Source organism: Oenanthe melanoleuca, chromosome 11 (assembly GCF_029582105.1).
Source record: "Oenanthe melanoleuca isolate GR-GAL-2019-014 chromosome 11, OMel1.0, whole genome shotgun sequence".
NCBI classification, from domain to species: Eukaryota; Metazoa; Chordata; class Aves; order Passeriformes; family Muscicapidae; genus Oenanthe; species Oenanthe melanoleuca.
In genome coordinates this window covers 3597562-3612492 of record NC_079345.1, presented here as the reverse complement: position 1 = coordinate 3612492, position 14931 = coordinate 3597562, and the positions used below count along the sequence as shown (strand labels likewise).

The window sequence follows — 14931 nt, the reverse complement described above, 5'->3', positions numbered from 1 at the left end:
TGGGGGTTTTGTTCCTTATGCTAAGGAAATGCAAGTAAAAATATTCATCCTGGTTCATCCCTTTCAACCCAAACCATTCTAGAATGTCCTCAAAACTAAGGGATAGAATGGAGAAAAATCTTTGTGTTAATAACTCTGAGTGCTTTGGGAATAACCAGGGATCCCATGTGTGTATGTTCAGACTGAGACACTGTTTGTGTCTCTTCTGTTTGTGTCATTTGTGAACATTTTTTTTCCTTCCCAAAGATCTGTCATTAACAGAAAATTTTGTTAATGTTTAGTACCAAAGGAAGAAATTCTGATTTTAGTTCTCCTTGATATTTCCTGGTCCTGGCAGAAAGGCCTGGGATAGTTCTAGACTTTATTATTAATTATTTTCACAGTGGCAAGGTGTTATTCCCCATAGCTGGCATATCCTCCAGATTTATCTTGGGCTGGAATTTTTGAGAAGTGCTGATGAGAAAAGGCAGCCAAAGAGGGCAGTGAGTGTGCAGGGAAGGTCCTGGGGTGTGTGCTGCTCTCACTCTGCTCTGAGGCTTTGCCCTGGCACAGACAGAACTCTGCTGAAATGATTATTTGGCATTTTGTGATCCCTTTGCAGGAATGAATTCCCTTCCTCCTTTCAGAGGTGGGTCCCAGGGCTCAGTTCCCAGGGCAGGGATGTGCTGGGAGGCACAGGCTGGGGTGGATCTGTGCTGACCCCCTGCCTGCCCTTTGGGGAGGTGCTCCCAGCCCGGGGTGATGCTGTGGGACTCTGGAATCAGCCAGGGCACAGCTGAGGATTCCTGGAGGCTCAGAGCCACCCCCAGCCCAGCAGAGAGACCAAACTCCCCAGGCTGAGCCACTGCTGCCCATCCAGGAGAACAGAACTGGACAATTTCTAAAACCTGCTTTCCCCAGCTGTGTTCAGTGCTGACATGGCAGTGGTGAATCTGCTGGGCTCCTATAAAAATTTCCCAGTTTTTCACTGGACAGTGAGAGCAGAAAGTGGGTCTGCAGCTGCCTTTGCTGGGAGCACAGGCACAAAGAGCAGCTTGTGTAGAAACTTTGATGGAGTTTTGCTGCCAAAATCCTTCTCTGGGTAGTTTGTAAAAGACCCTGAAGCTCATCTGATGCTGATTAGCTTTTGAGGCACAATGGTTGCAATGAGAAAACTTTTACTGATTTGCATGTGTTGACAATTATTCTAACAGTAACAACCTGATTATAGCAGTGTGTTAGTCCCAGATATGGTGCATTATTCCCTAGCTTTAGGAATAATTCTGATAGTTATGGCCTCTGGCTTCATTTAACCATAGCCCTAATCACTTCTGATTAAAACATACATAAATGAGTTTGTGGATTTTTTAGTTTTGTTGTATTTTTTTTTTTACACCTCAGTTTCCAGGGATTTTTTTTTTTTTTTTTTTTGCCTCTAAGGAAAGAGAAAATTAAGTTTCAGCACAAAGAAATGTTTGAAAGACTGTACAATAATAATGAAAAATATTTTTGTTTCCAGAACATTTTATTTAACCACCTCATTAATACAGTTTTATTATTTTGATTTGATTAATTGCTGTAGGTTTTGAGTCTGGATGTATTTTATTATATGAGTTGCAACAACTCTCCTGTTACTTTCTTCATGTTTACCAAGGGGTTTACACCATTATTTCTCCACACAAATAACTAATTAGTCAACCATTTTCTCATTTGACATCTCTCAGTGGCGGGGGACTGCAAACTGAATTTCATCTAATTTTTCATTCTGTTTTGATGGTATCATTGGAGATAGAGAATTGTGATGAATGCCAGCCTGTTAAATCCCTGATGTGACAAACGAAACAAAGCTGAGGAATCTTTTTGGTTTAGAGGAGATGGGATGTGTGGTTTTCCAAGAGCAATCAGGAGCAAAACCTGCAAACCTGCAAACCCCAGGGACCAGCCCAGGGCTCAGATCTCTGAGATCAGGGCCAGGCTGGCACTGCCCATTCACACAGGGTTAGCACAAAGCATCTCAAGGTTAAATCTGGGCACAAACCCCCAGCAATTCCAGGCACACCCAGGAAAAAGCTGCTGCAGGGAATTCCTACAAAAGCTGTGGTGGCCCTGAGCAGAGCTGATGGATTCCCAGTGAAACTTGCATTTCCAGTGACCAAAATTGCACAGAGGCACTCGTGGCACAACCCTGATGGGGAGTTTTATTTTTTTTTTTTTTAAATTTTGCTCTAAGTTGACATTTCCAGCCTGTGAAAATATTGCAAGGCAGTAAATATGTTCCAGGAAGCTGAAAAATGGCTCTTGCATAAATCCTCAATCTTCAGTGAGTTTAAAATTGCATCTGACCTAACACCTTCCTCAACAGTGTTGCCAGAAAATGTGATTTATTTCAGGTTTTAGATTGTGTTAATGATATGTTTATTCTGATTAATAATAGTATCGATTTCAGTTCCATTTGCTTTTTTACATTTTTAATTTTTTTTTTTTTCTTTTCTATAAAGAATCCAGCCAGGGTAATTTGAGCACGTCTGAATCTCTGCAGGAGAGCACTGCAGGAGGTTTTTCACAGCCTGCTGCTCATGTAGCACAGAGCCACACTCTTAGTGCATTTAAACCCAAACTCAAATCTGTTCCTTTCATGTGATTTAATGGCAAAGAATCCTGCCTAGGCTTAGCTTGGTGCTGGAGTGTGTAAATCAAAGATGGGCACTGGAAAGCACAGAGGACAGTTCAGATTTTATAATCCTTTCTGATTTTTTAACAGCATCTTTTGGGTTAACTGTGCATGGTTACAGGGAAGGTGTTGAGGCCAGACACAGTGAGGTTTAAGACACACAAAAGATCTTGAAATCTGTCAGTGATGATCTCCAGGGGCTCCTTCCAAACTCAACCCCTCTGGCTCTGTGGAGCCCTGAAGTTGGACACAGAGAGCCCTGAAAGCCTGGAGGACCAGGAGCCACCATGTGCACAGTTTACAATGTGTACAATGGGCAGGAGAAGATCTGGAAAAGCTCTTTAGTGGCGTCACCTCTGTCCCTTTGTCATTTCTCTTATAACCTGGCCCATACTTCTTGAGATGTTGAAATATTTACATTTTGTCCCAATAGCATTGTGTGATGAAGCATTTCTGCTTTTTTTCCCCTTTGATATGAAATCCTCTGGTTGCCTTTCAGTCCTTACCTGCAATGGAAATTAGTTCAGCTCCCTTGTGCTGCTAGGCCAGGCTTAGTCACAAGGACCACGAGTTACTGCCCTGTGCCAAGCTGTGTTTAGGGGCTGCAGAGCAGATTTTAGGCAGTGGCTTTATATCTGAGTAAAAAATGGAATTCAAACCTCTGTATTCACCTGCACCTCATAATTAATTCATATAATCAATCCACATTTTTTCTCAGTATCTGAAAAAAAAAAAAAAAAGTGAATCACAGAAAACCAGAATGTTTTGGGTTGGAAGAGCCCTTAAAGATCAACTCATTCCAGTCCCCCTGCCATGGTAGGGACGTCACCCCTGGAGCAGGATGCTCCAGGCCCCATCCAAACTGGCCTTGCAAAAAACAACCCACTAAAAAACCAAACAAAACAAAAAAAAAAAAAAAAAATCCCAAACCAACACAATCTTGGAAGTCACATCAAAATGATCTTTACAAAATCAAATGTCAGTACAGTGACATATATATTATTACTATAGTACACATTAGAGAATTGCTGTTATTGTTTTCATTTCACTTGGGATAGAAATTACAGACCCAGCTGTGCAAGGCTGGGAATATACAGATAGATATATAGATATTTAGACACACAGATACAGAGAGATATTAATCTATATATATATAGATATATAGCTATATAGATATATAGATATATATAGATACATAGACACATAGATACATATATGTATAAATATATGGATATATAAATATAAAGATATATAGATACATAGATATATAAATATATAGATATAGAGATCTATATAGATATACAAATATATAGATATATGGTTTTTGCCCTCCCCAAAGCTGATAAGCCAGCCCAGCCTGGGAGCAGCAATACCTTTGTTGTCTCATGGCTAAAAAGCAGAAAAGCTTTTAGTGTGTCCTCAGTAATGAGTGTGGAGTGTGTTCAGCTGGAGAATGGCTGTGCTACAATAAGGTTCCCTCTCTGCTCTTCCTGGTGCCATATGCTGCTGTAATTAGTGCAGGCAAAAGGTAATGAGAGCACAGTGGAGGAGAGGGAGCTCCATGGGAAGCAGGTTGATCTTTAAAACTCTGCATTATGTCATCTCTATATAGAGCACAATGCAGTTTTGATCCAGATTTTTAATGTTGCACTTATATTTTGGGAAGTTTTTTATCTTTCTCTGAGAAGCACCACTGCCTCCCTGGGTGTGGATATTTGTGCTGTAATTGCTGCACCAGTCTCTCCCAAAAAACCTGTGAACCTTTTCCTAAGGCTAGTGGCTCATGATTTTTCAGCCAGCCTTGATACAATGCCATTTACAAATTTTAAATTATTTCAATGTGTCTGCCGCTCTATTTTAGCTCTGCACCAAGTGCAAATTTTGATTTGTGCTCTGTTCTGCGGCCATAACCTCTCTATGTCTTTTGTCTCTGTGTTTAAGGAGTGCACCCAACCACTGGAGCAGACAATTTCCAGTCTGAGGGAGCTGTTTTTGCTGCTCTCTGTGCTATACCTGGCTTAGACAGCACCAGGACACAAACCCAGACCAAGGAGTCACAGTCAGAAGATGCTACAGCCACTTTCCCTTCCCTCCTGTCACACAAGCCCTTGGGAGCTGGGAGCTGTTGGCACAGTTTAAAATTAAAGAAAAACCCACAATGAAATAAACTCCATGAGCAGCACTAAATTGCACTGCTGCCAAGTAAAATAAGACCAAGCTAAAGAGGAACTGGCACAGCAGAGAGAACAATTCTGGGTGCATCTGATAAATCACTGTGCTCAGGACTGAGGGTACAGGAGGTACATGTAGGAAAGTTCATGTCTAAACACCTAAAACATTTTAAAAGCTGCTGTGCAATTCACAGATCTCACCAAAGTCAAAAGTGGGAAGTGAATCTTTGCATTCAAAACTTCTATTTTTATCACAGTTTTTATGGTGGGTCTATTCTAAACCTTTGCTAGCAGAGCCCTGAAAAAATGGAACAAAACCCAATCATCTCAACTGTACTGCAATATGCTCTTACAATAAGTAAAAAATGTGGTGGGAAAGACAAAGTACCACTTTTACAATATCCTGTGCCAAATCACAGGTTGTACAATCCAGGTTTTTATTTGCACAGCCAACAGTTCTTTGTAGAGCAATCAGGGAAGATAATACAATCCATTTTACATTCTCATTACTTTAGAAGTGTTGAATCTTCTGAAATGGTTTCGGGGTTAATTGAGAATTTGCAGTTTTACAATAGACAAGGAATTGTTTAGGCTGCCCTTGTTTCATATTTTTGTGCATACCTTTGTTGCAAAGTGATAAAAACAACAATAAAAGAAGAAACAAAGAAGTGAAATGAAATAATGATCTGCATTTGTTGCCATTTCAGGCACTCATTTTTGTGGGAGATAAAGCTGAGGTATTGATTAATGTTTAAATGGCTGCTAGGAGGAAGGACATGTTGGGTTGATGGAAATCTCACTGTGCACTAATGCTTCCCTTTGATTCTTTTCCACATATTCCCTAAGGGATAATTTCTGCTCCTGGGGAAGCCAGTGGTGAAACTCTGAGCTGCTTGTCTGACAGCATAAATAAGCCAACTATTTTCCCTATTTATCTCATTTTCTGCATAAGTACTGAAAGTTTCTGGTTTTCAAATCTGCTCTTTAACTTATTTTACCATCCTAGGAGCTCCTGTAGGTGTGTCATTTTTCCTGGCTGTAAATGCTGAAGTTTTGGTGCTCACTCTGGCTGCTCCTGTGCACCAAAGCCAGGCTCAGCAGCCCCCAGCAAGTTTCATTTTTCAAGCCTGAACAAAAGTTTTGTGTTATTTCTGTTTATTCCCTCATATTTGCACTGATACTTTTCTTTCTTTCTTTTTTCTTTTTTTTTTTTTTTTTTTTTTGGCAATATTATCACACAGGACTTTCAGATGAATTCACTTTCAGGTGAATGCCACTATGAGGCACTGCCTTGTCACAGACTCATTAAATAATAACAGGTTCCATGTCAATTACTGATAATTTAAAATGTCTATAAAAGGTTGTATGGTGGTTTATAACCTATAACAATTCACTACAAAAAAGATAAACAAGTTGTTATCCCAGGTATTGATTATATGATTGGAGTTTTGGTTTAAGATATTAACACATTTAATTGGAGAGGGAATTGGTATCAGTTAATTCAGCTCTGGTTGTTCTATTACTTAATATATTTAACTGAGTATAGAATTAGACCCAAATCATGAACATTCTTGTATTTATTGCTTCAGTCAAGCAGGGAAGTTCCTCCACAATCTCTCTAAACATTGCCAGTTTTGGGGGCTGAATATTTGTGCTAATTAATGGAAAGAGGGCACAACAGGGAATTTAATTTTGGGGGGATTTTGGAGGCAGCATTTCCAAGCTCTGATTGAGGCAACACAGCTGTGGTTGAATTTAATGAGAAGAAAGAGGAAGCTCCAGAATCCAGAGTGTAGAACAAATGTGTGCAGTCAGGGCTGGGTGTGACACCTCCCCACAGACCTGGAGAATTCATTGTCTGACTCTTTTTGCCACCATTCCCCACAATTCTGTACATTTCCACCTCACCCAAAACAACTAATAGTAAGGAAAAAAAAAATTAAAATGCTGGAATGTAAATTAAAAATGCAGCTTGTAGTGCAACTGGAGTTTTGAGTCTGGAAAAGGGAGGGATGTGATAGGATCCATGAGGTCAGTGTGGATGCAGGGGCCTGTTGGAAGTGTTCTGGGTGGAAAATATTGATTTCTCTGCTAAACTTTGGGACAAACACATTTATATATATATATACACCCAAAAGGAATTGACTCAAACCTCTCTCTGTATCTCCCTCTGCCAGCTAAGCCTAACGCTGGTCTCTAAGGGAACATAAATTAAATTGTGTTTTTGAAATATTAAGAGATCCACTCCTGGAAACAATTGAGTGCAAAGACAAATCCCTCTGCAGCAATGCAATTGTTTTGTGATCAGAGCCACAACTTGATAACAACTTGTGCACTTTTGTCAGGTATTCAGTGTACAAGGACCCAGCAGGGTGGCTGGAAATCAACCCCACCAACGGCACGGTTGGCACCACGGCAGTGCTGGACAGGGAATCCCCGTTTGTGCACAACAATGTCTACACTGCTCTGTTCCTGGCCATCGACAGTGGTGAGTAACCAGCCCTGAACCTTCCATTTCCTGCTTGGAATGCTCCATTCTGAACATGAACCATGGGCTGCAGCACTTCCCTGCCTGGCCACCTAAATGTGTTAGGGATCGGTTTGGAAAATAGAAGAAAGAGGAATTAACTTTAAAATGATGCAGATGTATAGATTATCATGATGATACACTGGAAATTTGAGAAGACAATTTATGCTCTATTTCTTATTTGAATGTTATGATCACCTTTATGCAAACTCAGCTTTTAATCCTGCCTTTTGGTTGTGGTTTTCAACCTTAGAACTTCAAATTTAGAGCAGTTTTAATTTAGGTTTATACCTCACTGGTTTCTTCCTACATTGATGTCTTAATGCTAGGTGCAATTAGTCTAGAAGCATTCTTGGAAATGTAATAAATCATCCTAATCAGAGTTAATTTCTTCACAATATTTGAGCAGTCAGCATGCCTGAGGCACTAAATACCAGTAATAACTCATCCTTGAGATGCTGGATTATAATCTATTCAATACAATGACAGTGACAATAGAAACATGACTAAACTCCTTGTTAAAATGCAACATTTTTTTGCATATTGTGTGTACTAAAGTTCCTTCTGTCAAATAGAATCCAAATTAAGCTATCTAGGGAAAATTCAGTGACTTTGGAGCAGGGGAAGAAAGAGAAAATCTTCAATGTTCCAAATCTCCCAAGCTAAAGGCACAAAATAAATAAAAGATTTGCCTGTAATATAACAGCTAATATGCTAACACTTTTACACAGCTGCAGCTGGTATAGCCCTGGTGATGAATTGTAAAATGCTCTTTTTAGGAGAGTAATTCTACATTTTTGTAAGCACATGACTCATGGAACATTTGCAGGGCCTGACAGGAGAAAGAAAATATCACCTTAAGTGTAACAGAAAAAAAAATCTGCTGAGATTATGATTTACTTATACATTAATATACATATTTTCCTTAGGAAATTTCTGGGGGGGAAATGTAGCACTAAACATATTTCTGTCTTTTGCTTGCTACTGGATTATTTTTTTTTTTAATGCATCCTAAAATCAGGTGCACTGGGAAATGTCATCTCACAATAAAAGTAAAAATTTGGGATATTACTGAGGGGTTACCCAAAGGACAAAGCTGTGCTATAAAGGTGAAGTCAGATATTGTCAAGGAGAATAGATGGAGAAAGGAGATGAGTGTTTTGGGCTGTGGGAAGCAGCCTGAGTAATGTGGATTTTGGGGGACACCTTCATTTGCTCATTCATTCCAAGCCCAGAACTTCACTGATTTTAATTCTCAGATTTTTTTTTTTTTTTTTTTTTTTTTTTCCATTCTGTAAAAATGAGAGAAGGGGAAGCTGTGCTGAAGAGCATTGCTAGAGAGAAAAGGAATCCTGCTCACTTGGGGCTCTGAGGCAGCCCTGACTGCAGCCCCTGTAATTGTGTTTATTGGGATCGTGCAGCTCTGTCAGTGCAGAGTCCATCCCTCAGAATTATTGATTCCTGGGAGTGCAGGGAGCACAAACCAGCCAGGACTGCCACGCCAAGGTGTCCACAAAGATCATTCCAGAGCACTGCCACGTGTGGGAGGGGGAATAAACAGCAGAATTAATGAGCTGATATTAACCTTGTGCCCTGCATCACCTCTGGATTAATTACCAGGCAGCCTGGGGAGCTCATTCAGCTTAGAGAGGGGCTGGGGAGAGGGAAAATATTCTGCTGGTCTGGATGAATGGCTCTGTGGCTAAAGCAGCCAAGGAAGTTTTGGAGTTGATCTATCAGGATCTGCCTTGTGCCCTGAGGGACAGCTGGGAGTGACAGGGTTCCTGGGAATTGTTCCCAAATTTGTTTCCAGGCCACTGACAATGTGGACTAGCACAGCTGGGAGACCCACTTTATCTCTCCAACCATCAGAGCTAATGTCCAACTTGAAATATTGCATTAGATGAGAAGCCAGATTGTGGGAGAATGACACGAAATGAATACAGAATTATTTCAGGACTCTAAAAGAAAGTTAAGTTAACTTTAAAAGGGAGAAAAATCAGATTGAACATAACTATCTGCATCTCCTTAGAGCAGCATTGTCCACAGGCTGCAGATTCTCTCTCCAGGTTAATAAGTGGAGCCTGCCTAATACCAGGGAATATGAGTGGGACTGCTGAGTGAGAGGGCAGCCAAAGGCAGGATTAAGAATTGCCAAAGGAAATGGGGCAATAAAGTGAAAATTTAGAGGCATTTCCAATAGAGCAAGTCATTTGCTTGGGCTAACTGACTTGTGGTGAGAAGGGAGGAGAGGAAAAAAATAAATACTTTAGCAGAAATTCTTTTTTCAAAAGTATTCAGTGGAGGTTTTTATTTCCTTTTTTCTCTCAGCTTATCTCAGAGTCCGATCTGAGATGTGCTGGCACAGGCACTGAGGAAGTCTGAGCTGCCAGAGGCTTTCCTTTCCTTCCCTGGGAATGCAGAGAGCTCAGGCAATGCCCAGGGCACAGCCCAGCAGTGGGAACTGGAGCAGCTCCCAGCAGAGCAGCACTGCAAGATCCCTGATAATCTTGAACAGAATTTAGAGTGAATAACTCTGAAATCATAGAAAGCCTTGGACATTGCTAAAGTGCATGAGGCATATCCTACAACATAAATACAGATATTATTTAGTGTTCACAGCATTAGAGTTTGCATGCTTACAGAAAAGGTTCTGCTGTCCCACTGTGTTCCACACTCACCTCTTTATAAAATGACCTTACATTGGAGTTCTGTCCTGGCTGAGGAGAGGAGGCAGCTGAAACAAACTCCACAGTGACCCTTCTTCCATCCCCTTTTGCTGATGTCAGTAGAGAATCTGTCATCAGCTCCAGCAGGCACTGACTCCTTGTTATTACACTTCAGTGCAGGGGGCAAGCGCCAGGGCATCTTTATTATTTTTTTTTTTTTAAATCTGTAAAGTGTTGGATATTTTTGTCACAAGTAAAACCTGGAGCTTTGTTCTTGCTAGTTCTTTGTATAAATCCATCACATCTTTGTCTTTTTTTTGGTTATCACAAAACTTCTCTACCAGTAGGACAGAAACAATGAGAGGGGCATAGAAAATGGAGTTGCTCCACTGCAGGAAATAAGTTTCTCTTTATGAGATTCTCTTTGACCTTTATGATATTATTTCTCAGCATTATCAAATTAACTGCAGCTAAAGGTGGTAAAGTATGAATTATGTTATTCTGATCTAAACAGTTCCTGTATCTTTCCAAATACACTTGAAACAATGTTTAACAGCAAATTTGATGGAAATGGTGTTAATTCATAGATAATAAATTTTGACCTTTATGGGGGTGCATTACACTTTAAAAAAGACTTTTTAGAATAAATATCCTAATTTTCTCAGTACATTTGATTTCAGTAAAAGGTCAACGTAGTGTCTTTGGAATTTGAAAACTTTTTATTAAAGACCTGTGTGAACATAGAGTCTCTGGCCTATTAAAGAAGAAATCAAACACTGGTAGGAAATACCATGCAGCAGAGTTAACACATTAAAGTGTCATGAACTGTGTTTAATCTGAGAATGAGCTGATAATGGGGCAAAGTCAGGTTTATGCAAACTTGGGAAACATCAGAGGTTTCATTCAATTAACAAAGGTGCCAACAGTGGAGATGATTTTATTTCCTGGATTTAGCACTCTAATCACTGAGCTCAGTGCTGTGGCACAGCTTTACTGGGAGCTTTTCTGCCAAACACACCTGTGTGAAACACAGAGGGGAAATCATTTGGGATTGAGAAACCTGTGTGGAGCAGAGCTTCCAAATGTGCTCCGTGGTGTTATCCACTGGAAATTTGGGATGAGGATCACAAAGCAGAACACCTGCCTGTTTTTCTCATTCAGCCATGCTAGAAACTCTCCAGGAAAGGTCTTTTACTCCTGTATTCTGAGAGTTTGAGTCACAATCTAGAAAAAGTAAGGGAGGAGGAAACCATGGCTGGAGGTGAAGTTTAAAAAATTCCTGGAAAATGCGTGGAATCTTCAAAAGATAAAATTAGATTCTCCATTTCCTTGGATCCATATCCATTCCATGGATAATAATTTATCCCCAGATTTGCCTTATTTATGCAACAATCATTCTTTTTTGTGGAATGAATACCCATTGTGAAGCCTTTTTCTATCTCTTAAAATACAAAATCTTTGGTTGTTTTTGGTTGTTTGACTCACCTGTGTTGTCCAAGGCTGTCACCTGGTGATGAGTAATGACACTCTAATCTTGCTGGTTGGGTTAAATGCAAACTGAAGTTGGATTCCACTTTTCTCATGCCACCCCAGTGGGGTCCCACCTAAAGAAATGTTCTCCCAGTGAGTCTGACCCAGTGTGAGCATCCCACCTTCCCTTCCTGCCTTTCCTATCACCAGGGAGCTACTGAGACAAAAACTGGGATATAAGAACTTCTGCTGCATCAAACAAAGAGAATAAACATCATTAAAAGTAATTTTAGTTGTGACTTCAGGGTTTGCCTTGAGCTACAGTGGGCAGGTTAAGAAAAAAGCAGCTTGGACCTGTTGCACCTGTAGCTGTGGCTCTGCTTCAGTTTTCCTGAGCAAAATGGAGAAATAGTGAATCAAGGTCTAGTTTTCACTTTTTCCCATGTTTCCAAGGAGCAGCTGAACCCAAGCAATCCCAAATCCCATGCATTGTGCAGGTCTTGGCACTGCTCAGCATCAGAAAGCAAAGTTGTTATTCTGCACTCAGTGTGATGAACAGTAACACACCACACCTAGAAAAAGCTGAATAACAAAGGGATGTGTGGCAGTTTGCAATTAGAACTTCTCCTTGCATGTATCTAACCTGTCTTCTGGCTCCATGATGTGCATAATTAAATTACCACAGATTGATTCCACCTAAAACACACGATTTTGGGAGAAATCAGGCAATTAGTTACCATGGCAACCCAATTAAGCCAGTTTTATACCCCTTATCTTAATTGCTGTATTAATTGAGAAGAGAAAATAAATTGAAGACTCATCCTTTTCTTGCCATTTTGAATTTCAGTAAAATATGAATCGCACACAAAATATTGTTTTAATTTGTCATCATGGACTCATGATTCGAAAAAGAAATTAGAATGCTGAAAACAGTGTTTAAGACTGATGGCATGTGTCAGTAGCAATTTGATATGCTGAAAGAGCTGTGCTCTTTTGAAATGTAATTACTCAAAAACAGGAGCTGCATATATTATCTGAGGGCATGAATGAAGGGTGGGAACTTTGGAAGATTATTTATTTTATATATTTTGCAAAGCATCTATATATTAATATATATGGAAAATGCATAGGAAATTTGAATTTGTGGGGGAATTAGGGACAAAGTGTCAGCATATGGCTTTGAGGAGAGCAGCTCTGTGAGCAGCACACCAGATTTTGGTGTCTTCCCCTCTGCTGGTTCCATTTGCTTTGGCTGAACCATTAATGGAGTTCATCCTGGACAGGATGGGGTGGAACAGAGATGTCTGCATGGGATCCCTGCCTGCAGGGAGGGGATGCTGCCAACACACAGATTTTCTGAGCAGAAAAACAGCATATGGAGGGGGAAAAAAATCCAATGTGAGAGATGAGACAGAAATTTGTGTTTAGATTCTGAGAGCAGCATCATTAGAGAGCACAAAAAGCAGTGATCTCAGAGTCCTTGTTTGAAGAGCAGTGTGTAAGTCATGACTTTACAGGAATAATTCTGATATCATTCTGTGCAGCTTTTCATTAAGATTCAAGCATTTAAAGTATACTAAGTATCTTTTTCTATAACATTTCTTTTCAAGCTATTTTTCCAACTGGAGGTAGCACTAAAATCCAATTTAAAATCCACATTTCCTGGCAACAACCCCTTGCATTGGAGACTCAGTTCACCACCAAGTTTTCATTTTGTTTCAGTATTAAATTCTCAATCCTTCACCCTCTGTTTCAGCAGCTTTTACACAAACCAGTGGTGGTTCCACTCCCATGATTGCCATGGTATATTCCCAGATGTGCCACTTCTGGCAGTCTGGAATTCTCTCTGTCCCCAATGGCTCTAAGGGCACCCAAATATTGAAAGTGTTCATCCTCAGGAGGGGTGACCAGTTCTGCTCAGTGGCAAGTGGGATCAGAGCTCTTTGGAAAAGACTGTTGGACCCTTTAGGTCTTGCTTGGCTCATTAATTCTGCATTCAGCTGCAAGGTTTGACAATACAAATTAAAAGTTTTACTTCAGAATTAAAATATTCCATGGGTAGCTTCCCTTTCAAAATCAAAGGTGTCTGGAGATCATGGGATTTTGAATTATTTCAACAGCATGATACAGTCAAATTTATGAAAGTCACATATTCCCAATGGATGAGTTGTGGCCATTTTTGCTTGATTCATTTCTTGTTACAGTTTTATGACATGTGTTAACAAGCTCCAGTTTATGACCCTGACATTTGCTTGTTTTTCTTTTGGAGGTCTTCATAAACCAGTGAAAGATTTTTGTTTAAATCATTATAAATAAACCAAGCAAAGAATAAGTCATTGAAATGGACAGAAGCAATTTCCTTTCTCTCTTTTTTTTTTTTTTGTGTGTAATACTTGCCCAGCCCCTGAACCACACAAAGAGTGAAACATTTGCATGGCAGGGAGAACACAGCCATATCTGTGTGTGACAAAATAGCAGGACATCCATAATGCTGTTGGCTTCTTCATTTCAAAAGGCAGATTTTAATATTACTGACTCCAGAGAAAGATAAGAAGGGCAGTGCATAAGACATTATCAGTCCAGTGTGGAAATAATGCATTCGAAATTAAAGACAGCAGTTTAATTAAGTGCATGAAAGGCTGGCTTTTATGATCATATTTCAAATACTAGAATGTCTTTTCATCCATTCTGCAGTATGACTTTACTTAATAATATATCAAGAACAAAAAAACGGATTGGAGCCTTTCTGTAAATTCAATTAGTCCAATAAAAAGTGAAAAAGAGTTTCTATTTCATTAAAAAGAACTCAACCCTAACCCTCCTGATGACAAAGTGTGAGATGAGAAGGGAGGGCAAGGCTGGAGAGGGATGAACATTCTGCCTTTGTGATGCATTTCTGCTCAGGAAACAGATGAAGTGTCACCATTAGTAACATTTGTTATTGAAAGGACTAATTGCATCCTGCTGCAGGCAGCAGTTTATCAGATCCACACCACGGGAACTCGCTCCTGCCTCGGGATGCTCTCCCAGCACAGCAGCAATTTGGATTATTAAAATCTGCTCTGGATAACTTTCAGCTCTTGGGCTGCTGTGGGCAGGGTGATTATGGTGACCTCTTGCAGGGCTGAACAGTAAATGCTGTGGCACCTTCAACAGGTCAAGTGAAGCCTCTTGAGCCCACTCTGGGTTCGCAGGGGATCAGTGCAGGGATCACAGGGGAATAAACAACCCACAAGTGCAGCATTGCAGGTGAGACCTCCATAAGTGCTGGCCACATAAAGGACAAAATGTGCATTCAGAACACTTGGAGGTGATTTTGGCAGGTGCCAGGGGAGCTGCAAGGAGCTGCTGTGCTCAGGCTGGAGGCAGGGGGTGAGTGGCTCACAGTGCCTGGGAGTTATTGCCCCTGTGAGATGAGGTGCTGCTCCCCCAGAGCCACCAGGG

At 40.4% G+C, this 14931-nt stretch overlaps 1 protein-coding gene across 2 annotated transcripts in view; it reads left to right on the top strand.

Moving 5' to 3' along the window:
- Window positions 1-14931, top strand: part of CDH13 (cadherin 13) — a 425128-nt gene that overhangs the window by 392737 nt on the left and 17460 nt on the right. For both annotated transcript variants that reach the window (XM_056500421.1, XM_056500420.1), the window contains exon 11: window positions 7167-7309. In XM_056500421.1, the coding sequence (XP_056356396.1) occupies window positions 7167-7309 (143 nt within the window). The remainder of the gene's footprint in view (window positions 1-7166; window positions 7310-14931) is intronic.